At 37.2% G+C, this 24,600-nt stretch overlaps 1 protein-coding gene across 1 annotated transcript in view; it reads right to left on the bottom strand.

The window, feature by feature from the left end:
* The window catches only part of RAB2A (RAB2A, member RAS oncogene family), a 62,617-nt gene that overhangs the window by 22,125 nt on the left and 15,892 nt on the right, over positions 1–24,600 (bottom strand). Inside the window, exons 2-5 of the mRNA XM_031441583.2 lie at positions 21,499–21,570; positions 13,059–13,126; positions 4,426–4,508; positions 3,890–3,982 (exon numbers count right to left, since the gene is read on the bottom strand). Coding sequence (XP_031297443.1) covers positions 3,890–3,982; positions 4,426–4,508; positions 13,059–13,126; positions 21,499–21,570 — 316 coding nt within the window. The remainder of the gene's footprint in view (positions 1–3,889; positions 3,983–4,425; positions 4,509–13,058; positions 13,127–21,498; positions 21,571–24,600) is intronic.

The raw sequence follows: 24,600 nt of genomic DNA, 5'->3' as shown, positions 1-24,600 counted from the left end.
CTCTTCTTTACTTTGGTTGTTTCCTCAGTTTTCCAGGCAAAAAATCATATTCTCTGACTTTTCATCCCCACTAATCCCATTTAAGTTGCTTTCATTACTTAAGTATCATTCTTTCCTAAACCACTCTCTAAATTTATGCTCGTCTTTTGTTTAGAGAATCATAATCCTTCGACTACTAAAAACTTCCATCTTTGTAGACTCTGCTTCCTGTTTCTTGTATAACTAATTTCAAATGCCATAGTTAAGAAAAATCTATGTCACCTGTCATTTTGACTAGGTCACTGTCCTCAAATCTTTCCACTGGTTCCCTACTGCTTAATTCATCTAATTCAAAAAGTGCTTTTTCATTGTTTCCATGTCTACCCCAATTCACCTCATCTAATAATACTCCTCTCATTTATCTCTGTTCATTTCCACTCATCTTTGCATGTCATACGCTCTTTTTCCCTTCCTCCTAGTTTCTTCCCTAAAATGTCTTTCCACAGCTACTGTATCCTAATGATAAGGGCCCCCCGTCTATAATCATCAGAAACACCTTCTGCATGGCTATACTCTGCTCTTTCCACACCTTGGACTATGACCTCCTGGTGGGCAGCAGTCACACGTGAGCCACCAGTAAGCTGCCGCCCACCTTGTTTCAGACACATGGAAAACACTAGTAAGAGCAAAGTATGAAGATTCTCTTTATTCTTTTTATTTCATACGTCACCACCGAATGGTAGTAAGAATACTCCATGTTACAAAGACTAAAGCTTCTAACAGCTTTAATCTTAAAAGGATTCTGACATTTGTGGGGGGTTCTGGAACCAATCCACAGTGGTTGTGGAGGGATCACTATTTTAACAGCAAACTTCAATTAGAATAGTATTTCAAAAAATTTGATCTATGCAGTGTAATATTTGTTATACTGCTTTTATAGTTTTCTTGCAATATAACTGATATAAAAGAAACTGCACATTTAATACAAAATTCGACAAGTCTGACATATGTATAACAGTAAAGCCATCAGCCTCTCCAAAGTTCCCTCACACCTCACTGTAATCCATCCTTTCCTCCCCTAGTTCCCTATGCAACTAGTATCTGCTTTCTGTCACTATAGATTAGCCTGCATTTTCTAGGATTTTATATAAATAGAATCACACAGTAAGTCTTCTTTTTTGTCTGTTTGTTTTCCTCTCAGCATAATTATTTTGAGATGCATCCACTTTGTGGCATACATCAATAGCTCATTCCTCTTTACTGCTGAGTGGTATCCCATTACATGGCTGTGCCACAACTTATCCATTCACCTGTTCATTGAATTCTGGCTTGTTTCCAGTTTTGGGCTGCTGCAAACAAAGCCACTATGAATGTTTGTGTGTAATTTTTTGTGTAAAGCACATGCATCTTGGGTAAACACCTAGGAGTGAAACGGTTAGGTGGTATGACAAATGTATGTTTATTCTCTTAAGAAACCACCAAATTGTTTCGCAAAATAGTTGTATTTATACATTCCCACCAGCGGTATTAGTTTCCATTCCTCCATATCTCTGCCGATACTTGGTAAATTAAACTTCTAATTTTAGCCATTTCAGTGACTGTGTAATGGTATAAATAAATATATCATTGAAGTTTTAATCTGCATTTCCCCTATGATTAGTCGTGTAAAATATTTTCATTTGCTTACTTGCCATCCGTGTATCTTTTCATGAAATGCTGGTTCCGACCTTTTGCTCATTTTTTAAAAGTGGGTTGGGTTTTTATTAATGATTTTAAGATTCTTCATGTATTCTAGACACAAATCTTTTGCTGAATATATGTTTTGCAAATATTTCCTCCTAGTCTGTAGCTTTCCTTTTCATGTTTGGAGCTGTTTTCGAAGAGCAAAAGTTTTAAAATTTGTGAAGTGTAATTTATTGATATTCCCCCTATTTTATACTTTTTTTCTGTCCTATTTAAGAAATGTTTGACAAAACCAGAATCCCTAAGATTTTATATGCTTTCTTCTAGAATTTTTTTTTTTTTTACTTTTAGTTCTTACATTTAGTCTGTAATTCATTTCCAGTTAATTTTTGTATAAGGTGTGAGGTAAGGTTAACTGTTTTGCATGTTGCTAGTCATTTGTTCCAGTACCATCTGACAAAAAGTTTACCCCTTCCACCACTGAACCTTGGTATCTTTGTCAAAAAAATTAACTGACTATACACACATGGATCTACTTCTGAATTTCTTGCTTTGTTTCACTGATCGATGTCTGTCTATGCCAATATCAGACTGATTACAGTAGCTTTATAATAAATCTTGAAATCACTATCAGTGAAACCAGTATATCTTCCAATTTTGGTTATTTTATGACCTTTGCATTTTTATATAAATTTAAAATTAGCTTGTCAATTTCTACCTGCTTAAAAAAAGTCTAAAAATTTTTGATTGGGATTACAATGAATCTTTAGATCAATTTGGGAAGAACTGACATCTTAAAAATACTTTTCAACCCATAAATATGCTATGTATCTCCATTTATTTAGGTTTTTTGGACTTAAAGACTCTACAGATAAGAAAGTAGTCATCTAATACAGGAAGTTAAGGAAGACCACGGTAACCACAGAACTGTGAGATCAAATGGCTGTGAAGGAATTGGTTTATTTATTTATTTACTGTTTAGGGATTATTTTTTATTGAAACATAACTGACATATAACATTGTGTAAATTTAAGGGGTACAATGTGTTGATTTTGAACACTTATATAACACAATACGATTACCACTGTAGCATTAGCTAGTACTTCCATTACATCATTTAATATTTCATTTTGTGGCGAGAACATTTAAGATCTAGTTTCTTAGTAACTTGAAGAATATAGTAGAGTCTTGTTAGCTGTAACCACAATGCCATCTCTAGAACTCACTTACCTTCTAACTGCAAGTTTGTGCTCCTTTAACCAGTATCTCCCCAATCCATTTATTTATTTTTACAATATTCTTTTGTTATCTCTTTAATATCTGAAGGGTGTGCAGTAATGTCACTCTTTTATTCCCAAAACTGGTAATGTGTGTCTTCTTTTTTTATGATCTTCTCAAGAACTGGCTTTCAATTTTACTGGTTTTCTTTTTATTAACCTCCATTTTTGCTTACCTTGGGTTTAATTTGCTCTTACCTTTCTGGTTTTAATCTTAAGGTGAAAGCTTAGAAACGTTTGAAACATTTCCCTAATAAGAGTGTTCAGTGCTATAATCTCCCTCTAAGCACTACTTTAACTGCATTCTACAAGTTTTCAGATTGTGGAGACGGAAATTAACTTGTGAAAAGTAGGTAATAATGCAAATAATTCTTGTCCATAAAAATGCAGACTGAGCCCTGGTGGAATACAGTTATCATCCTGTGGACAATAAAGCCTTAGCAGTAAGTTTAAAAGTACTAATGTGATATCTACTAAACAATATTAGAAATGTTTCAGGAAATACACTCAATTAACCCATGCATCATATTAGTTCATACAACGCACATTAAGTCATGAAAAAGGGAAAAAAATATTTTTCTGAGTTCTTCTGCACCAATCCTTTTTTCTACTGCCAAGTATTTTGGGTAATATTGAACAGCGGACTAGCCCCCAAACAGATCAGTGGGTTTTATTTTAAATTACTAATCAGATAAAACTCCTTAAGAATATTCTTTAAAGTACAGCTTCCAGCCCAAACTATTTCAAATAATAATAATTTCCAATAAAGTTTATTATCTATATTTTAAAAACCAAAATAAACATCTTAGTATTTTTAAAATTTTGTAATTTAAGAAATCAATAACTTACACTTGGACAAATGTAACAAAATAAGCACTTTAACAATTACCACATAAACAGCTACCCAGTTTTCATCATTATGCAAAAAAGCTTTAAAAGAGTCTTTTTACCTTTTATTTCCAATAAGCATAATGACCATGTTTGAATTGGAATGCTGGCGGGCATCTTCTAACCAGGTTGTCAAGTGGTTGAACGTGTCTCTCCTAAACACAGATGATCATTTGATTACTATTTTCAAAGTATTTTCCCACAGTGGTGTACGATAAACAGTATAGATAATAAAAGATTAAAGATAACTATTTTTAGCCATATCCAATTATGTAATGAGAAACAGATTTCAAGCACAGTATCTGGAGTTAGAGCTCACTGATTATAGTTCAGCTCAGAAATTAAACATAACGTCACTTTAGGAAATTCCAGTGTATAAATATTATTACCAAATCGATCAACTTGGGGTGCTTATTCATATAAGAGAATAACTTGGTTACAGATTTCTACAGTAAAATTTAAATTTAACTTAAGGCACACAGGTTTTTAGGGTAAACAGCCAGGGCATAAAGGCAAAGTTATACTTTTATTACTGATAGCCATGTTTAGAAAAATGCTCTGCATTGACTACTGAACCAAAACATTTCCAAGTTCTCACCTTGTAATATCATACACTAGTAAAGCCCCTGCTGCGCCTCTGTAATATGACCTTGTGATGGAACGAAAGGACTCTTGCCCTGCCTGTGAGGAAAGAAAAGGGTGAGAGTTTCCTTTAATACATTGTCCTCTATATTTTCTTGTTATTTATATGCAGACTATGGGCAGGTAGGGAATGAGTGCATAAAGGGAAAAAAGAAACCCTAACTTCACCAGTCTTAAGAAAAAGTCACATAACACCACTATTGCTCAAGTCAACCAGATGCACATCCCCCCACCCCACAACAAGACCTCTAAGACTTTTTTGGCAATCCCTGACAACCCAATTTACTGAATGGCTTCACAATACATGAATCATTACTAGAGCACAGAATGGACTCCTAGCAACTAAGCTCTGAAGACAAATTTGAAAGGAAGCAAATAACCCAGAGCCTCACATTTGAATTCAATAACCCACTCCCTGGGGCAGCTGTTGACACTAGAATAAATAAAGTCCATTGTAAATAAATGATGAATGACATCTTTACGCCCACCATCTGCTGGTGTAAAGGTTGTTGGAAGGCCAAGGATGCAGATTTTATCAGTTATATCATAAACTGCAGTGAGCTTTCAACAGTCATCAGATGGAATTCTTTGAGCAATCATTTTATTATGAAAAACAGAAAGTGGTTCTGAATTTAATTTATATAATTTTTTTCTCTACACATAATCAATTTTCTCTGTATTTGATATATTATGCTTGTCAAAGGCAACAGGACGTAAAAGTCATCTTTATATCCACTTGTGAAAACAGACTTCAAAGATTATGCAAAATTAGTTAACTTCTTCTATGAATGGCACTAACGTTCTGTATTTTAAGAAAAGCTGGTGTGGGATATGCCTACTGCCTCTGAGACAATTCTTCTCAAAAATACTTTTTCATTTTTAATTACTTCTTTTCTACCTTCGATAAAAAATAAGCATGTAAATTAAGTAAACATAAAGCCAGTTTTCACAATTTTTGGGTTCAAATCTACTAATTCCTGAAAAAATATTCATGTCTGCATATTCCAGGTTCTGATCTTCCAGGGCAAATATTAAGCCCTCCCTGCCCTCAGAACGCACACAGACTGCTCAGGTTCTGCCCTGTTCTAACACTGCAATCCCTTGCTTTTGCTGGCCCTCCCACTGCACTCCCTCCCTTCCATGCCCCCCACTGCCAGTGCCTAGCATTGAGTCTGGCATACAGCAGGAATGTGGAGAAAGCCTGTTGAGTGAAAGAATAAATTCTAATGTCTCAGTCAAATGCACAGAATGGTCTTTACTCCATTCTACCTAAATGAGTGAACATCAGTAAGTCCCGACATACTAAGGTTCAGTGAAAATAACTGCTATGTGGAAACTAAAGATCAGACCCTCTTTTGGTAACTCAAAAGCAATTCTGGCACTTAGAATAACGTCTTATGATAAATCAGATACTGAGAAAGCCACCACATAAAAGGGCTATTAAAAATAGCTAATTTATTTTACACAGTTTGAGCTTAAAACATTAAATGATACTAGCTGGAAGCATGAAATTAATTACTTTTATATAATTTATTGAGACATCTTTCAAAAAAAAGCTTTTCAAATCCAAGTTCAAAATGCAAGCATTATGGGAATTTCTTCTTTAACTGCTCAGAATGGGAAAACCAAGGACTAGATATTAAGAGATCACTGTGAATTATACACACCAAGGAAGAATTATGTGGTTTACAACACAAAAAAGATAAATATTTTATTAGTTCAAAATGAAAATCAGGTTTGGGAGAGCTCTTGTGTCTCCCAAACCTAAACAATGAGCAAAGGCAAAAGTTCCTTAAAACAATCTTGGCGGCTCCTGCTGTGGGATGAGCTAAAATGAACACAGCAGACCTCTGAACAACACGGGTTTGAACTGTGTGGGTACACTTACATGTGGACTTTTTCTAATGGCAAATAATAAAGTACTACACAACCTGCAGTTGGCTGAATCCATAGATGTGAAAGAACTGTGGATACGGAGGAACCACAGATTCGAAGGGCCAACTACAGATTATATCCAGATTTTTGACTGCGTGGAGAGTTGGCAGCCCTAACCCCCATGCTGTTCAAGGGTTAACTGTGCACTGCTACAGATCTTACAGAAGAACATCACTGTAAGGTCTAAAACTTCAGTGTTCATAGTCCAGACAAGACATAGTAAAAGGGAAAAAAAATTAAGGAGAAGCACACATTTACATACCATTCCCATTCTTCCTGAGTTGTTTTACAAAGAAAAAACATTCTATAATATGGAAATAATGTATGTAATGTATCACTTTATACTGAATCCACTGAATCTGGATTTTGTCCATCATTACAAAATCAAATAAAAACTCAAGTCAATAAAAATGACACATTCCAACCGAGGACTATGAATGTAGCTGTGCTTCTTAAAATCTTTAATTACTTTATAATAAACAAAGATCAGTAATCAGAATAGTTTTCAAATTCTTGAGACCTGACTTGTAAGAACGACCCCTCACCCTTTAGCCTAGTCTCTTGGCTAAAGACACTGGATGCCTTGAAATAAATCTCTCCCCAAAAAGTGTTTTATTTTGGCTTCTCCAACTATGAACAGACTGTTAGACAACAACTAACTGCATAAAGCTAGCCCAATGACTAATTTTCCTGATCATATTAACGCAAAGTAATCTACTTCCTTAAAAGTACTTTAATATAAACCTGTCCAGACTGTGACTGACTGATACTGTTTTAAGTGAAAAAGAATGCCAACTTAGGACATGTAGTTTTTCATTCTCTTCAGTAAAAGATGGTGGCTTAAAGAGATTTTAGAAGCTTGAAATTGAACAAGATATAGAATTCTCTGTAGTGAGGGACTCCTAATAGCAGCTAAAGGTGTAAAAGAAAATGCATTTAATGAAATCACAACTGGCTAAGTGAATAGCACTAGGAAACCTGGCTGGGGTGGCAGAGTGGACCATCAGCTTAACTCAAAATATAGCTGTTTGATTTCTGGGAAAAAAAACCCAACAAGATACCAGGTGTACAAACACCAGAGCAAGTCAGCCTCAAGAGCTAACAGGTACGCTCACTTTTGGTGATGCTTACCACTAACATCACAGTCATAGAACATCTGTGAAAAAGAATCTTACAGTCCTTCATTTTCCACTTGAGGGTTGTTAATCAAATAAATCTGATTATTTGCCCCATACCTTTAAAATTTACCTCCAAACACCAGATAAAGATTCCCCCAAACTGGCTCCTCCACGTGCCCGAGTCTCTGTTGGTAACGATTTTTGTAGTAAACAGTCTGGCAACATAACTCCTCTTCCTCTCCTGTTACCTCCATAATATACAATGATTTTTTTCGCTGTTTTCTTTATGGGGGGAGGTAATTGGGTTTATTTATTTATACTTGGAGGAGGTACTGGTGATTGAAGCTAGGACCTCGTGCCTGCTAAGCACGCACTCTACCGCTTGAGCTATAGCCCCCCCGCCCATAATATACAACCTTTCACACATCAAGGTATTGCTCAAAAATCTCTACCCTGAACATAAGGCTCTTGGGTATCTGATCTCTAGAATTTTACATTATTATTCAATAAAAGTCTTGTTCATACAGCCACTTCTTTCTACTGGTATTCTGCCAATATTCTGAATATTCTTGCTTTTGTGCCTCTGTTTAAGTCTTTCTCCTGAAAAACGATTTTCTCCTCCCTCTACTTATCCAATTTCTATTCACTTTGAGGACCAGTTCAAGCTCCCTAATCCTCTCATGAAGCTGGGAAGCTTGTCTACCACGGCCTCTACTTACCCCTTTCTCCTCACAAATCCAAAAGCAATTTCATGTGATCATTTGGTTCTAATACTATTGATCAGATAAAATGAACACACTGCTCAAATGCTTATCTTTTTTCTTCTTTAGTTCTCCTTGAGGGATAGCCTAACTCAGGATACTGAAGTGTATTTATAGAAGGCACTCAAATTTTATGTTATCTTGATTGATTCCAAAGAGCCAGTCAAGTTAGAAAATTAAGATTTCTGAAAATCAGTATTACAGTAATACCTTTTACTTTCATTATTAGTCATTTATCTAACAACTCCAGCTATACAGACCTGGCCAAGAGCCAGAAAGAAAAAAAAGGATTTCTAGGTAGCCAAATAAGCTGTCCACGCCCAAGCATGGAATCTCAGGTACTTTCTTAAGCAGACTCACCTTAAAAATCTAGATCTAATTGACATGACATTGTAAACTGACTATACGATTAAAATCTAGGTCTGTGATCGAGGAACTGCTATGGTTGAGGAAAAAGACTGAAATCTGTATGTATGAACAAGACTTCTGGTTTGGACGACAGCAAGATTAGTAAGAATCAAAGCAATTTTTAGGCTGCCTCAGTGTCTACATAGCAAAGATGGAGAAAAAGTCAACCTTGACTATTTAATTTTAGGTCCTTTAAGGGAGTCTCATATGAAAACTAAGGTAGTTCCTGGAAGAGAAATAAAGGTTGTAAGTATCTAGGAAGAAGAGCAGATGTTGAATGCTTTAACAAATGTAGTCTGAAAAAAAGACTTAGAAGATGTAACTGCCGACTTCAGATTCTTTTAACACTGCCATATGAGAGAAGCTGGAGACCACAGGTGGGAGGTAAACATTATGTGGAATGGCACATCTAAGATAGTTTCCTATCCCTGTGGTTGTTCAAGGAAATGCTGATGAAGGATCAATGGTGAAACAGCTGGACCTCCAAAAGCCTCTCAGCACCTGGGGTTGGGGGACGGGGCGAGAGGAGTGGCAGAGGTGGGCTTGCTTCCCAGGGCTGGACTCCAGGCTCCTTCTCTAGCCTCCCTGAATTCTGGCCATCCATCCTCACCACTCCATTGAGACAACAAAAAATTCTCATTTTGGGGGTAAGAAGTTGGATATAAACTGACACATTTTACAAAGGACCAAAAAAAAAAAAAAAAAAAGCCTGTGATTTGCTGAAAAGGTACTTTTAGCATACAGGTTTCACGTGATTTTTTATGTTGTTCCACTAACTCTTACTTGATGGGAGAAATATTTGTCAATCTAGTAACACTTTCAGGGAAGCTGAACATATACATGGACTTAAAACATCCATACTACAACTTTTGGGGAGAATAAAATTTACTTGGATATGGTGGGAAGGCAACCGAAAAAGTAACAAAAAGCAAAAGACAAGCTAGAAAAGGTAAGTAAAGGCGGGATGAGGGTCTATGGGTGAGAATGGAACTGGGTACAAGTTAAGTCTGTCCTAGGACTTACCCTGACAGATAACAAGAAAATCAAACATCTGATGTCTCACAGAAGAAGTCACATGGGGCCAGGGGAAAGTGTCTCACGGGGTGTACTGGTAACTGTTACCACTGCTTCCAGCAAGGCCTCCAGGGAGTACCTACTGGCAGCTATTCTTACTATTTTCGAAAGAAAGTAAAATTTTGTGGAGGTGGAAATTTTGCAAGAAACCCTTTTTTTCTTTTTCTTTTTCTTGTGAATGGAAATGGATATATAATGGGTGACAAACACCCTAAGATACTGAGACTCAGTCACTGGGAACAAAAATTCATTTCCTTAAGGCTCATAAAAAAACCGTAACATTTGGCAAACTTTTCCCTGAAGGACTCCAGAAGGGTTCTGTAGGTATCCTGGGCCAGGAATAGCCATGACCCATGCTACTAAAAATGTAGCTTGCTATACAAATGTATAGGCACACTGCAATACATTAACACCACATGGAGAACCATGTTCCACCCAGATATAAACTAAGTGTGGGACCAACCTTAAGGTTTGTCAGATAATGTCTATTAAAGAGTTCTGGAAGTTAAGTATAAAAGTTAAGAAGAAGAAAACCAATGATGATAAGAGGAAAAGCTATAAGGCAGAAACTCAAGAAACTACTTTCAAAAGTAACACGTTAGAAGTTTTTGCACAGTCCTTAAAATCTGGAGGCCAGTGGTTCCTAGCACCCTCCACACGGAAGCCCTGGGATTCTTTTTTGGGGCCAGGATGTCTTCAAAGGCACCAGTCTCTCCATTAGACACAGAGGGGAGAAAACCGCCCTCTGCCTTTCTAGAGGAAGTGTGAACAAGGGGTTCTTCTTTTTTCTGTTTCCCTTTCATACTGTCCAGCATAACTAATTACCACAGATTTCTTCTGAAAGATCGCTCAATGTAGAACAATTAACTCATAAGCTAAGGAAAATAAAACGTTCTCATCAAAGGCAGGCATGACTATAGGATACAAACAACTAGGGAATCAACGATTTGTTCAAGTTTCAAAAATTTAGGCTGGGGGAGATTATTTAAGAGAACACATTGATGATAGAAAAAAATTGAATAAACAAAATAAACTACAGTTAGGTGGTCTGTGCCTAAAACATCACATAATTTTTGTTACTATATTAAACTTTCCTTTTGAAATCATGTACTTCAGGAGATGGTATCTCTTGAACACATCCACATCTTCATCCTACAAGCTGCTTAGACAGAATGAGATGCTTTACTCATTCATTCAATAAAATTTACCAATCAATGTATCAGCCACTAAACTAAGGATATAAACAAGGTACAAAGCTTAAGACACAGATGGTCATTTCCCTCATGATGCTTATTCTGAGGAGGGTAAACATGAACAAAAAAACTGTGATAACAATGGGATAAGAGCTATAAAAGAAATATGCATAAAATATTATGGGGAGAATCAGCTATCCCCCTGGGGGGTCAGGAAGGCTCCGCGAGAGCTGCCATCTGAGATGATGTTAAATGGAAAGGGGTGAAAAAGTACTTCAGGCAAAGCAAGTATTTATGCAGAGCACAAGGTATGAAAACTATTTATTAAAGAAGAGCAAGCAGTTTGGGTCACACTACACTGAAGGCTGTGTGCTGGACAAGTTTATTAGCTAAGAAAGCAACCTGGTTTATGTAGAACAATCACTTTTGAAAAAGAAGAGAAACTTAATACAAAAGTAGGAAATACTTCTTTTTGGCTAGAGAGCATTCGTTTTACATCTCTAGGAAAGAAGGGACTGTGCATATTTTATTTCTCTCTTTTCTGTGCAGTTTTGAAATTACATTGCCCAAGAGAATATAAATCCAGAAGTTATGAACTGTTACAGGCTTGGGGGGAAAACACTAAGAAATCGTGAAAGCACAAATCTTCACTGAAAAAGAAGAAATAAGAAAGCATAATAACATAAAGTCCAATGTATAACTCTGGGACACAGCAAGGCAGAGATGAGGGTCTTCCGTTTCAGGGATGACTCTGTGACACAGAGGAAGTATCAGGAACCCAGGTCCCACGACAGCCTTCAGAAACTTAGTGGTCTTCCTGGGAACCCGGCCTGTGAGACTGAATATTCTTCAAGGTGCCTTCCTTCAATGGCTATTACTGGTGATGACTATAAAATTCCACATATTTTATATTTCATTGACTAGTTTAGTGGTGTGTTCTTCATCATAACAGGAGACCTTTTTGATGTTCCTCAAAGGGGGTTCTTGAAGCATTAAGTTCTAATCGCCTTAAGGCAGTGGTGCTCAAAGTGTGGTCCCCAGCCCACCGGGCGTCCCTGAGACACCTTGTGGGCCCCAGGAGGTCCTCCATTTCTCAACTACCTATTTGTGTGAGGTTTTATTTTCTTCATACACTTTAACTAAATAACACACCTAATACTCATGCAGAGGCAAATATGAGAACCCAGCTTCTACTAAGCAGAGAGTAAAAGAGATTTTTCAAAATCTAACAAAATGACACTCTCCATACTGGAAAAATGTAGTTTTTTGTTTTGGAAAAACAGTTAATTTCCATAAAAGCTACATTTTTTTATCCTAACACATATGAGTTTATTATGGTTATTTTACAATGAATTAATAATTGACGATTTAATAAGTTTCTCAGTTTTAATTTCTAATATGGCAAATATCGGTAGCTATAAACCACATAAGCAAAGGTTCTTTGAGGTCTCCACTAACTTCTAAGAGTATAAAAGAATCCTGAGACCAAAAAGTTTGGGAACCGCTACCTTACAGCATTCATGGTATATAATAAAGTAATTTCTCTTTTATGCAACTAGGATGGGGAAATAAAGACAACAGTCACTCAAATCATGTTCTGTGGTTCAGATGAGAAACTGCCATTAAAAACTATGTAACATGACATGTAATAAGCACTCAATGAATGTAAATGACAGAATGAGGGGTGAGAGCAAGGTAGCTTCAAATGGTTAGAACCAAGTCATACTTTTAAAATAAATTAATAAACTGATTAAGTGACTCTATGGTACTGACATTCATATTTTACTTCATATGTGTACTTTAGACAAACTGCTTGTTTTTCTTAAAAACAGTTTCTAGAGCATTTCTGTCTAGACCACATAACCAGAGCATTCGCTTAAAAACGTTCACCAACAACTGCCCCTGGGGTATGCCTGCTGAAACACCGCACAATGGAAATCAGTCTTTTCTGGTACCACATTTTACCTCACGGCTGCAGGAGCATTGGTGTCTAACAAACCGTTAACAGGCATAAAATAACATTAAAACAAAACAAACATACAATGTACTTTTGTAAAACAACTTTATTGAGGTCATACAATATAGTTTTGCTATACTTACTGTATCCCATATCTGAAGTTTTATCTGTTTCCCATCGATAGTTATCATTCGAGCACCGAACTCTACACCTGAAAAGAGAAAATGTTTTGTTACACAAACTAGTGGGAATATATTTCACATTTATAGATTTTTTTTAAAAAAGGGTGTCTATTTCTAGGACATGATATGCCAAGTGATAGATACAGATTAACAAATACAGCTCCTATCCTTAGAAAACATGTAACCCAAGGGAGAGGTGCTAATTAAGACATGAGCTAAGGATATAACTGAAACACTTAGATATTTGAGTCTAGTAGAGGCAAGAAACCAACTGTGGTCTTCATATTTCAGAAGCTCAGTAATATTAAAAAAAAAAACCCAACTAGAAATGAAATTCAAGAACCATAATTATTAGTCACAAAAATTAATATTTCTTAAAAACCATTAATGTGGTATAAATATCACTAAAACAGATAGATGAATTTCAACATCATAGTTTTGGTCCCCAGCATGAGTTATCAAGTAGGAAAGAAATCTCCAAATCACCCACTACAGATAACCACTGTTTAAACATATCTTCAGACATTGCTCCATGAATAAATACACATAGAAGTATATAATTTTATATAAATGGGAGCACATAAATGCTGTTCTGCAGTCTGCTTTTCAGTCAATGTCAAACATTATTCCATGCCACAAATATCTTTATCAATCAATAAATGTGTAAAACTACAGCATTATTCGTGATGGCTGTGTAATATTCCTCTGTGGGTGTGCACGTATACATATACACACGTTTTATTAAGTTGGTACTCTATTGTTACAATTTTTGGTTGTTTACAAATTTTCACTAAGTAGTTAATGCTAAAATGAACTTTCTGCATACATTTTTCAATTTATGATTAGGACTTTTGGCAAATTACAGGAAATAGGATTGCAGGTTAAAGGGAATACAAACTTTACACTTATAAGTTTACTACTTTGGCTTTTTCCCCTACATTTATCATATCTTTTGAAAGTATTCGTTCAATAATCAAAATGGGAGGAGAAAAAGACGGGATAATTTCAGAACAGCAAATAGCTGTGAAGGAGACTCTGCAAGGAGTCTATCACTTATGTTCCACCAAGTCACTACTGCTTGGAGTGTGTTCTGTCAGTATTTCGATCAGAGTCAGGGTGAAGGGAAGACACACATGGTCCCCAGAAACCAGATGTCATCTTGGCAGAAAAACAGCTTTTAGTTGCCCAGGGAAGGGCTTACTGCCCAGTGCCAGAATTCCATTTCAGCATCTCCTATAATTCCCCCAACTGTGATGGGGAGAGTGAGATAGGAAGGTAATCTGTTCTCCCAGTATACGTAACTTCATGGAGTTTTTACTCTATATTTTCATACTTATTCCATCCCAGAGGCACAGTCAATACAAAGCAACTATTGGTATGTTTCTCAGATGCAGACATACAGGAAAGCTAAAGAAGAGAGACTCTGGAGGTCAGGATGCACTAGAAGGAGAAATGCAAAATTGTAAAATTATGCCATATAAAACCATCACAGTGTACATAGCTGTCTATCTATCTACATACATGCATCTATATTCTGTGCCATGGGGGTGGGGAGGCACACAAAGCAACCATCCACTGGCTTCCTATTAGTGACATGAAAATAAGAGTAGTTGAGGAAAGAAACCAAGTGGCTGAGTAAGGTACAAATGTTCTCTGAAATATCCAGTATTTAAAAGGAATGTTCTAAAGTACAAAATTCTACATATTAGCAAGATATTTGACAAAATGGAAGCCTTTTCATGAATCTATTATTTATAGCCACAGAGAGAAATCCTATTTTTCCTTCCATTGTCATGGAGGGGCTTTTAACCACAATCCAGAAACATCTGCATTGCTCAATAGGATTCAAGATTTCTTCAATTCAATGCATAATGTCAAATTTGCCAAAAAACGACTGCAAATCAGAAACAGACCCTTGACTGATACTAAGGGTGGGCAGACAAGGCAAGCAAGGGCGAGCAGATGCTCCTTCTCTGGAAACAACATCTTGAGCACAGGGATAAAGACACTGAAACTGACTGGCAACCATTCCATCCTCTGCAGCAGGATGGCTGTTATGGTTCCTGCTTCCTGGCCTCTTAAGATGGCTTCGTCCCTGCCCATTCCCAAGTCCAAGTCTCCACCCTCCTGTGGGTTCTTTATACAATTCTAGATATTCTAATACATTGCCTTTGCTTAACTTAAGCCATAATTGAGTTTTGGTATTTTTATCTCTTTACTCAAAGTACATAGAGATTACTGAAGCTTAAAATGTCTTTAAACAAAGATTTTGCCTCTAAAAATATATCCAACTTTAAAGACATGTTATATTAAAATCAGGATTGTTTCTAAAGCAGGGAAATACAAGAATGCTGTTTCAGCTTCACTTATTTTTATTTTTTAATAGGTTCACTTATTAACAGGGTGAAGACAGAGTAAAAAACAAGAGGCCAAGAAACTAGTTAAATAGCTACTGTGTTATCCAAGAATGAGATAAAGAATGACGGAAGGAAGATAGAGAATGATACACATCTCAAAAGAAAAAATTGACAAGCACAGCTGATTACTGAGAAACTATGATTTCTGTTTTCCTATCAAATGAAACAAAAACAAAGAATTCAATTTCAGCTTCAGAAACATAACTCTTCCCAATTTACCTTTTCAGAGCTGGATTCAGGGCAGGTTTTACCTTGGTACTCTATGTGGCAAAAGAAAACACTGAAACTTCAAGAGTCCTGGAAGTCTCGGAAACAAACAAAACCCCAAAATCTTATTTCTCTTCTGGACTGTTAAAAATTTTAAATCTTTTCCCTTAAATATATGCATGCTTGAGAATCTTATTTAGAAAGGTTCCTTATCTTTTTTAAAAAATGGGATAAAACATCATGCCCTGTGTCCTTGAGGCTCTTCCCAGATACATTTTCAAGTAACAGCCAATTTGGCTGACAGAGAAATTGTCTTTGGAGCCAAAGGCCAGGACTCACTTACCCAACATTGTCAGGGAGTGATGCTGTTTTTTTTCCAGATATGTTATTCTCTTCCCAGGACAAAATACTCTGAAGGTAAATACATACTTTCTAATTACCTCTAGATCATTACCATCCTTGCATAGTAAGTACTTGCATCATTACATAGTAACCATTTATTGAGCATTCAATAATCGATACCTGCTAACTGTGTGACCCTGAGCAAGTCATTAAATCTATTCTGTGTTTTAATTTTTCTTATCTGCAAATGGTATCCAATAAGATTTCTTTTTCATGATTAAAAGGGTTACTACATACAAAATAAGTGCCTGGCAGACAGTAAATATTATTATTTTATATTGCACACCCAAATTTCTAAGTCACCACTAACATAACTAATGATGACAGCCCCAGTGAAGAGGGCCACCTGCCAGGCCAGGGGACTGAGGAGATGCAGAGGCAGAGTGAGGCTCCGTCCCCAGGCGGAGCTGCCAAAGCAGAGAGCAGAGCTGGGGGTCAAGCAGTCGGGCTGAGCCTTCGCAGACCAACCTGAGAAAAAACAAACCTGCTCCTGGAACTTAAGACACTGCAAAGTCAAAACAGAGCCTTGATTTCCCTAATTCTAGAAACAAAGGGAAAGCTAGATATAAAAAAGCAATTTCCTTAATTTTCTATGAAAAATAAACAGGAAAAGTCATACTTAAAGGTAAAACAATAGAGGAATTCAAGTTACACTGACAAATAGATTACAGTGTGCTCAGCTTGTAAATTATTCCAGAGATCTTGGTCATAAATGACAAAAACAAACTAAAAGGTATATAGATATTAGCTAAGAAAAAATTATGTCTTACAGATAAGACCAAACTGTCTACTTACAACATGCAAAATAATTAATTTAACAATAATAATGGTGAAAAAAAGTCAACTGACAATAGCAACAAAATCTATAAAACACCAAAACAAACTTAAAACCATAAGGCCTGTATGAAGAAAATTGTAAAACTTTACTGAAGAGTATTTAAAAAGTTGGAATAAATGAAAACATATATTATGTGTATAAATAATCTTAACACAATAAAAACATTAACTGCCTTCAAATTAACCTACAAATTTAATACATTTCTTACCAAATTTTAAAAGCCTCATTGAAAAATTTTCAATTTGGCAAACTGAGACTAAAGTTCATCTGGAAAGACAAATATACAAGAATAATCAAAAAAAACTCAGAAAAAGAAAAATGCCAATCATATATTAAGTATACTAAAAGTTACTACAAATACTGCAGTGTGATACTGCCTCACGCAATAGAAGAAAAACAAAAAACATGAATGGAATAGATTTGAGGTTCCCCAAACAGGCTCACTCACACAGAGATTTAGCATATGACAAAAGTGATGGTTCAAATAGGACAGGAAGAATGGCTTACTTAATTAACACCCTGGGGCTACAAGTTAAAAAGGGATTAAATAAAATCACATACAGAACCATAAACCAGATGGAGTACAAATTTACTGCATTAGAAGAACATCTGAAAGAATATGTATGTAATTTTTGCACTGAGGTGCCTTCCTTAGTAAGATCTGAAAGCCATAAAGAAAAGCATCAATGGATTTGATTAAAGATAACCAGCAGTAGAAGGGGCGAAGATACAAACAGGTAATTAAAAGGAAGACATAGAAGTGTTTCTTAAACATATAAAGAATGCTCAGGCTCACTTAAAATTAAGGAACTGAAAAGTAAAATAACCACTTTCCCCACTCCAAGGCACAAGTATTTAAAAACATCAATAAGATGTAGTGGAGGCAAGGGTGAGGAGAAACAGGTACTTCAGTACATCAATGGAGGAATCACAAATTAGAACAGCTTTGTACGTGTGTTTATGATATATTTAAAAACTCTAGAAGGCGACACACATACCAAATTCTTCACAGTGGTTGCTGGAGGGCAAAGGCAAGTCAAAATCAGGAATACAGTCTTTGTGAGAGCTCAATTAGATGTTCACAAGAGGTCTTTAAAGCCATCTTTCGAGTTCTCGGCAGTGATAATTCTAGGTAACTATCAAAGAATTGAACCCCAGATAAATGAGGCATATTTTAAACATATCCTGTGGGGAGCCTGATAGGGGAAATGATGCTTCAGTTCTACCACCTTCTCCCAAAAGTATACTTTCACTCCCAGTAGTCACTTCGTATAGGTTGACTGGCTTAAGGAAGTGACGGAGAGAGTAGCTAGGTGGAATGAACATATAAATGGTGAGTCTCTAGACCAGTATTTACCAAACTGTCCATGAGCAGGTAGTAAAATAAATGTAGTGGGAATTAGTGGGCTATAATTACAATTATTTGTAAACAACATAATTGAACAGCATTAAAGGAATGCATGCATTAAGCACTATAATGCTAAAAGTTACTCTAGGGAGCCTTCCCCAGGTTGATAGTGTATTAATTTATTACCAAATATTAACGGAGTATGTACCAGGTGTTGGAGACATAGCAATGAACGAAACAGACAGACAACTCTGCTGTCATGGACTTGACTTTATATGGTGGGAGACAACGTTCACTTATATTTAACTGTATGACAAGTTAAGGAGACAAACAGATCTAGGTGACAGGATGGGTAGGGAGGGGTGTGTGCACATATGTACATTTGTGAAGATGGGAAGGAAAAAAGTCAGGAGCTATCTTGGACATGTTAAGCTTGAGATGCCTATTAGACACCCAAGAGAGGCGATTTCAGAATCAAAGTTCGATAAGGAGGGAAGTAAGAGAGCAAGAGAGGGGGAGAGTAAAAAGATGGCAGCTCAATGAATTACACATCTGATAGGGTAAATAAATTGTTAGGAACCAGAGAGTGTGAACTGAAAAGATGGGATGGATAGTAAGACAGCCAGACACATGAAACAGAGATTCTGGAGTGGTTCCAGATACTGGCAATGACAGGGTCCTGGTGTGACTAGGGGAGCGAGGAGCTGAGGTAGAGAGGAAGCAAGATCGCAGGAGGAGAGGAGGTTAAGGAACTGAGAGGCCACGCTATGTGTGCATGAGGTCAACAACAGGAAACCTATTTCCAGCTGGGTAATCACTATGCAAAAGCCACTGCTCCAATGCTTCCGAAACGTTAATGTTCATATGAACCACTTGGAGACCCTGTTCAAACGCAGAATCTGACTCGGGAGGTTCTTTAACAAGCTCCCACCCGATCCTGATGCTGCTGGCCTGGCGCCACAGTCCTTGAACCATCCTTTGGGTGGCGAGGCTCTAGTCTGGATCTCCGATGTAACTGTATCCAGGAAGCTATTTATAAACTGCTTCTTTGCTTCACAGCATAACAATTCTCACTGAGATAGTAGGCAAAGGGTGGAATATTTTACAGTCTTTCCTTGTCTTTTACTTCCTCTTTTCTATCATTTAATACTTCTTAGTCATGACCCAACCTTAACCTTCTTACTATCCTCTATTCATCAAGCAAAGGTAAGTGTGCAGCAGAGTCAAGATACTGCCTTATGCCTGATTTAACAACCAGTCCAATGTTCCTTTAGAAAGTATGTGCTAATGACTTTCTAAATTGTTTTTACATCAGAAAAATAAATTCTTGTGATGGGTGTCATAAGGTATATGAGTCAGAGTCCAATCAGAAAACAGAAACTAGATATGAGTATTCAAAACAAGAGGAGATTTAACATAGGGCACTGGTTATGCTTAAGGAAGGGCTGAGAAGCCCAAGGAGGAATGAGATGGTAAAGCAATCCAGAGGTTAGCAACAGTAGGAAGCTGCGTCCCTCCCAAGGCTGGGGCGGTGGCACAGGGAGAGAAGGCAGGGTTTCCAGAGCCCAGGAGCCAGACCACCAGTGGGCCTGCTGGGCAGGGGCTGCGGTGAAAGCCATGGAGGACACACAGTTCACCCTGGCAGACAGAGAAGACCCTCGGCTTCTCTTTGCTTTCAGTCTTCTACCTCCTGGTGTCCCCATCCAGCAAACCCAGAAGGAAGCCAGCTGGTACAGTTACATGAGTTACAGTCTTCTAAATTCTCTCCTTGGGCCACTCCCTCCTATCTTTCCACAAAAGAGCCCAGGCCAACTTCCGACAGGAGGCTCAGGACATCTTCCCCGTCAGGTGCGCCGTAACTACTCAGAAATTTAAACGAGACACTTTTGTGTAGTACCCTAGACAGAAAACAATTGTTTGACAGTTGTCTCAGGGCTGTCATGCCTAACAGGTGGCCTCCAAGGTTCAGACCTACTGAGCAAAGAGCAGATCCTACACAAAAATGAACTCACCAAAGTTAAACTACATCATGAGGACCAGCATAAATGAGTAGTACCTGTTTTACACATTAATACCATATATAATTAAAACTATCAAAATTAAAATGAAAGCTGCATATTCTTATTGACAGTAATGAGGAAGGGCAGATTTTAGTATATTCACAAAGTACATGTGACTTGGTTGAAAACTATTAACTGAGCTAATAATTTGATTCATAAACTCTATCTTTGATTTGGTATTTTAAAAATACATAGGACGTGAAAATCAACTTGTTACTAATAGTAAGTTAATGATACCTATATAAAGTAAGCAGTCACTGGCTGAAAAGATACATTAAGCTATCAGCTGTAAAGACGAACTAGATTTCCAACTACCTTATTTCTTCATGGTTGACTAGTTTCTAGTTGTTAATGGCTACAGCCACAGAAGAATAATCTAGATTCTTTAGCTTTCAGGGTATAAATAGAATTTTTTTTAAACAAGTAAGTATCTTGAAATGGTATGCTTACTTGAGATTTTTAGTTTTTCTCTTACTTTAATTTTATACTTTTGTGTATCAATGAATAAATAACAGCTAGTAGTTGTTGATTACTCCATACTAGTAACTGTCTCATTTGGTCTTCCCAATTGAGGAAGCTAAAAAAATGCCTGATGGTAGTTTTTCTGGATTAATAATTATCGGTAAGCCTAGAGCACTTAACTGTGTAGCCAGTCACTGTTCCAATGCTTCACATTTATTAACTCATTTACTGCTTATAATAATTTTGTGAGATTGGTATTACTATTTTTCTCATTTTACAGATAAAGAAACTGAGGCATGGGGTGGGAAAGTGGCTGCCCAGCAGGTGAGTGACAGAGCCCTGATCTGAATGCTGACAAACTGGTCCACACTCTCTGCGCTTACCTTTCCCTATGATACACTGTCTCTCAATCATTTGTATCATTAATACAGTCAAAATCCTATGTACTAATGTCTTGCGGCATTCCAATCACTTTTACAAAGTGGGTTAATACTGTTTTTACTATACATACTTATGTTTTTAAAAAGTGATGGAGACTAAATTCTGTATAGCAACAAATCTCGTTTCACTGACTTCTGACCCATCACAATGGAATGGGCCCTCTAGCATATTCCATTTCCACCATCCAAAGCTTTTGAATGCTTCTCATCTCTTTGATAAAACTTACCAATAGTAAGGTCATGCACTGGCTGAAACCTCTTGTCTGTAAACTGTAGCAATAAGCATGATTTACCAACACCTGAAAGTTAAAAGAAAAAAAAAATAAGAGACAAAATTTACAGAAGTTAAGAAATACTTTATTGAAGCACTTGGGTAAGAGGCAGCTAGGGTTTCTGGTACTCGGTGAACAATCTGTCATGATTTCTCAGTGCTCTCGTTTCGGGCAATTAGAGGACTGATGATTTAGGGAAAAGGTGCTGACCAATCTAAGACACCCTTTCCATCCTGTCTTACTCATCCAACATTTCCGTCTGAAAGATGCATGGGGCAATAACTCCTATAAGACAGCCAATCAGGCCCTCCCGGGAGTGTGTACCACAGTGCTCATGCACTGAAGTGTGCCTGCACTTTTGTTTTTTCTGTAGTAGTGAAAACATTTAAAAACATGATACTTTCTTCTTTTTATAGTTTAACTTAGTCTCCTACAAACAAACAAAAAGTACGTGTTCAGAATCCACTTTTCCGGGAAAAGCTGCTTGCTCTATCCTCTGGCTGATTCATTTCAGGACCAACTCTAATCTGAACTGCATTCCTTCATTCTATCATGAGGTCATGAATAACTCCCAAGTTCCCAAATTAAAGGCAAATTTTCTATTTGCATCCTACTTGCCCTCTGAGGAGAACTGAATCTCGAATATCACACCACTTCCTATTCATTTTTGCGCCCTTAACCTCACACTAGACCAAAGCTGCTTACTTCATAGCTTACATGCTCTGTACTTAAAAAACACCAACCATCCAATGCCACCAGGTGGTTAAGTTCCATTTCCAGCAGACCTGAACTTTCAGAAAGAAGGGCCAATTCTTATTATACGATTGAGCATGCTAATTTGAAACCTTAAGACAATTTTTACTGCATCTTAAAAATCTAAGAGCACTTGTGGTTTAACTGGATTACTGTATTAGGCTGGTTTTTAAATGCTCTATTATACGTATTATGACTTCTACACAGTTAAAACAATTAAATAAGTCATATTTTTGTACACTCAAGTTAAATAGAAGTCTTAATTCAATAGCTTTAAGAAACAGCAATGCTCAGATCAAGTAGCTAACTCCACAAGACTGATGCATAGAATTTTTGAGAATGTCCTTCTAACCTCTACCAACTGGTCAGAAATGCAGAAAGGAGACCTTTTACCAAAATGCCACGCTTTCTATATTTGAAAAATGCTCTAAATTGAGGCTAGATTTTTAAATGCACTCCTGGAACTTATGGTTACCTGAAATACCTTCAACAGAGAAAACAGCAATTTCAGCACCTCAACTAAAATTCTGTCCAAATCGGATGTTTTCTTGAAATAATATCCCCTTATTTTTGGGAGGAAAAATAAGCCTCTAAAATGAAACCATTACAACAGGGACAACATTTCATCATAAATAGGAATTAAAAACCCTTTTATTGGACTTCATTAAAAAAAAGCCTAAATAGTCTTAAAATAAATTTTATAAATAATAAAGCTTAATTTATAATGACAGCTACACCCTTGTGTAGTAAGGGTGGGAAGGCTGTAAGGTGGGATGTGTCAAGAAACTGTGATAATAAGGCCAATGAGGATGAAGCTTCGAAGGCAGGGAGAGTCATGCCCCTAAGAGTTGAGGTTATAGGAATCTCAGGGGCCTAAGCACGCAGACCCCACAGGACTTTTCAATTACTTGTGATCAAATGGGAGATTCACTGGAGGGTTTTGGGCAGAGAGTAACATAATTTGACTTAAATTCTAAAATAATCACTCTGGCAGCTACAATGAGGATAACTTACAAGGAGAAGCAGATGAGAGCAGAAGCAGCAAGATCAGCTAAGGGGACTTTCTCAATGAAGCAACACCAGGGCTGTAGCAGTGGAGGTGACTGGAAGTGACTGAATTCTGGGCACACTCTGAAGCAGAGCCAAGAGAATTTGGTGACAGTGTGGATGGGGGTTCTGAGAGAAAAAGTACGTTTAAGTACGGCTTCAATATCTCTGTCTGAGCAAACAGAAGAGTCACTGAGATGGAGAAAACTGAAGGCAGAGTAGGAAAGACCCTCAGTTCCAGTTTGGTTATTCCGAGCTGATACGTGTATTAGACAGCCAAATGCTTATATAGGCAATGGGACATAGGAGTTGAGACCTCAGGAAAGATGCTCAGGTGGAGGGATAAGTCAGAGAGGCATCAGTATAAGGTGGTGTTTAAAGCCATATGAAGAGAGGGACCAGTAAAAAAGACATGTTGTTTTATAAAAGCACATGCTTGTTTTATAATTGCAGAATGAAACAGAAACAGAACCAACATAAAAGCAGCCTCTCTAACTCCATCCTCTACCACTGGTTTTCATTTTATACCTGGAACCTGTGAGGCCTTCACACGTCCTCTTCCCTTTCTCCGTGTGGTTTATTTCCTACCCTGCATTCTTTATGAAGCCTCTTTGCTTTTACCTCTCTGACAGTTTGGATTTTTTCCCCCTTAGTTTCTACCTAATGTCTGTTTTCTGTCCCAGGATCCCATCCAGGACACATTACCCTTGGCTGTCATGTCTCCTCCGGCTCCTCTCGGCTGTGACAATTTCTCAAACTTTCCTTGTTTCTGATGACTTTAACTCAAATCTCGAGGAGTACTGGTCAGGTATACTGTAGAATGTGCCTCAGCTGAGATCTGTCCGATTTTTTTCCCCTGTGATTGACTAGAGTTATGGGTGTTCGAGAGGAAGATGACAGAGACAGAGCACAATTTTCATCACATCGTAACACTGGAACGTACTGTCAACATGACTGATTACCACTGATGTTAACTTTGATCACCTGGCTGAGGTACCCGGCCAAGTTTCTTCACTCTAAAGTCAACCCTTTTGTGGGGAGAGTATAGCTCAAATGGTAGAGCGCATGCTTAGCATGCATGAGGTTCTGGGTTTAATTCCCAGCACCTCCTCTAAAAAAGTAAGTAAACCTAATTACCTCCCTACAAAATAAAAAAAATAAAGTTAACCCTTTTTTCCCTTTGCATTTCGTACTATACTCTTTGGAAGGAAGTCACCGTGTAGCCCACTCCTCTGGGCTTACCAAAGTTTTAACCTC

This window comes from Camelus dromedarius, chromosome 30 (assembly GCF_036321535.1).
Source record: "Camelus dromedarius isolate mCamDro1 chromosome 30, mCamDro1.pat, whole genome shotgun sequence".
Lineage (NCBI taxonomy): Eukaryota > Metazoa > Chordata > Mammalia > Artiodactyla > Camelidae > Camelus > Camelus dromedarius.
Note: the sequence above shows the minus strand (reverse complement) of the source record. Positions and strands in the feature narration are given on the sequence as shown.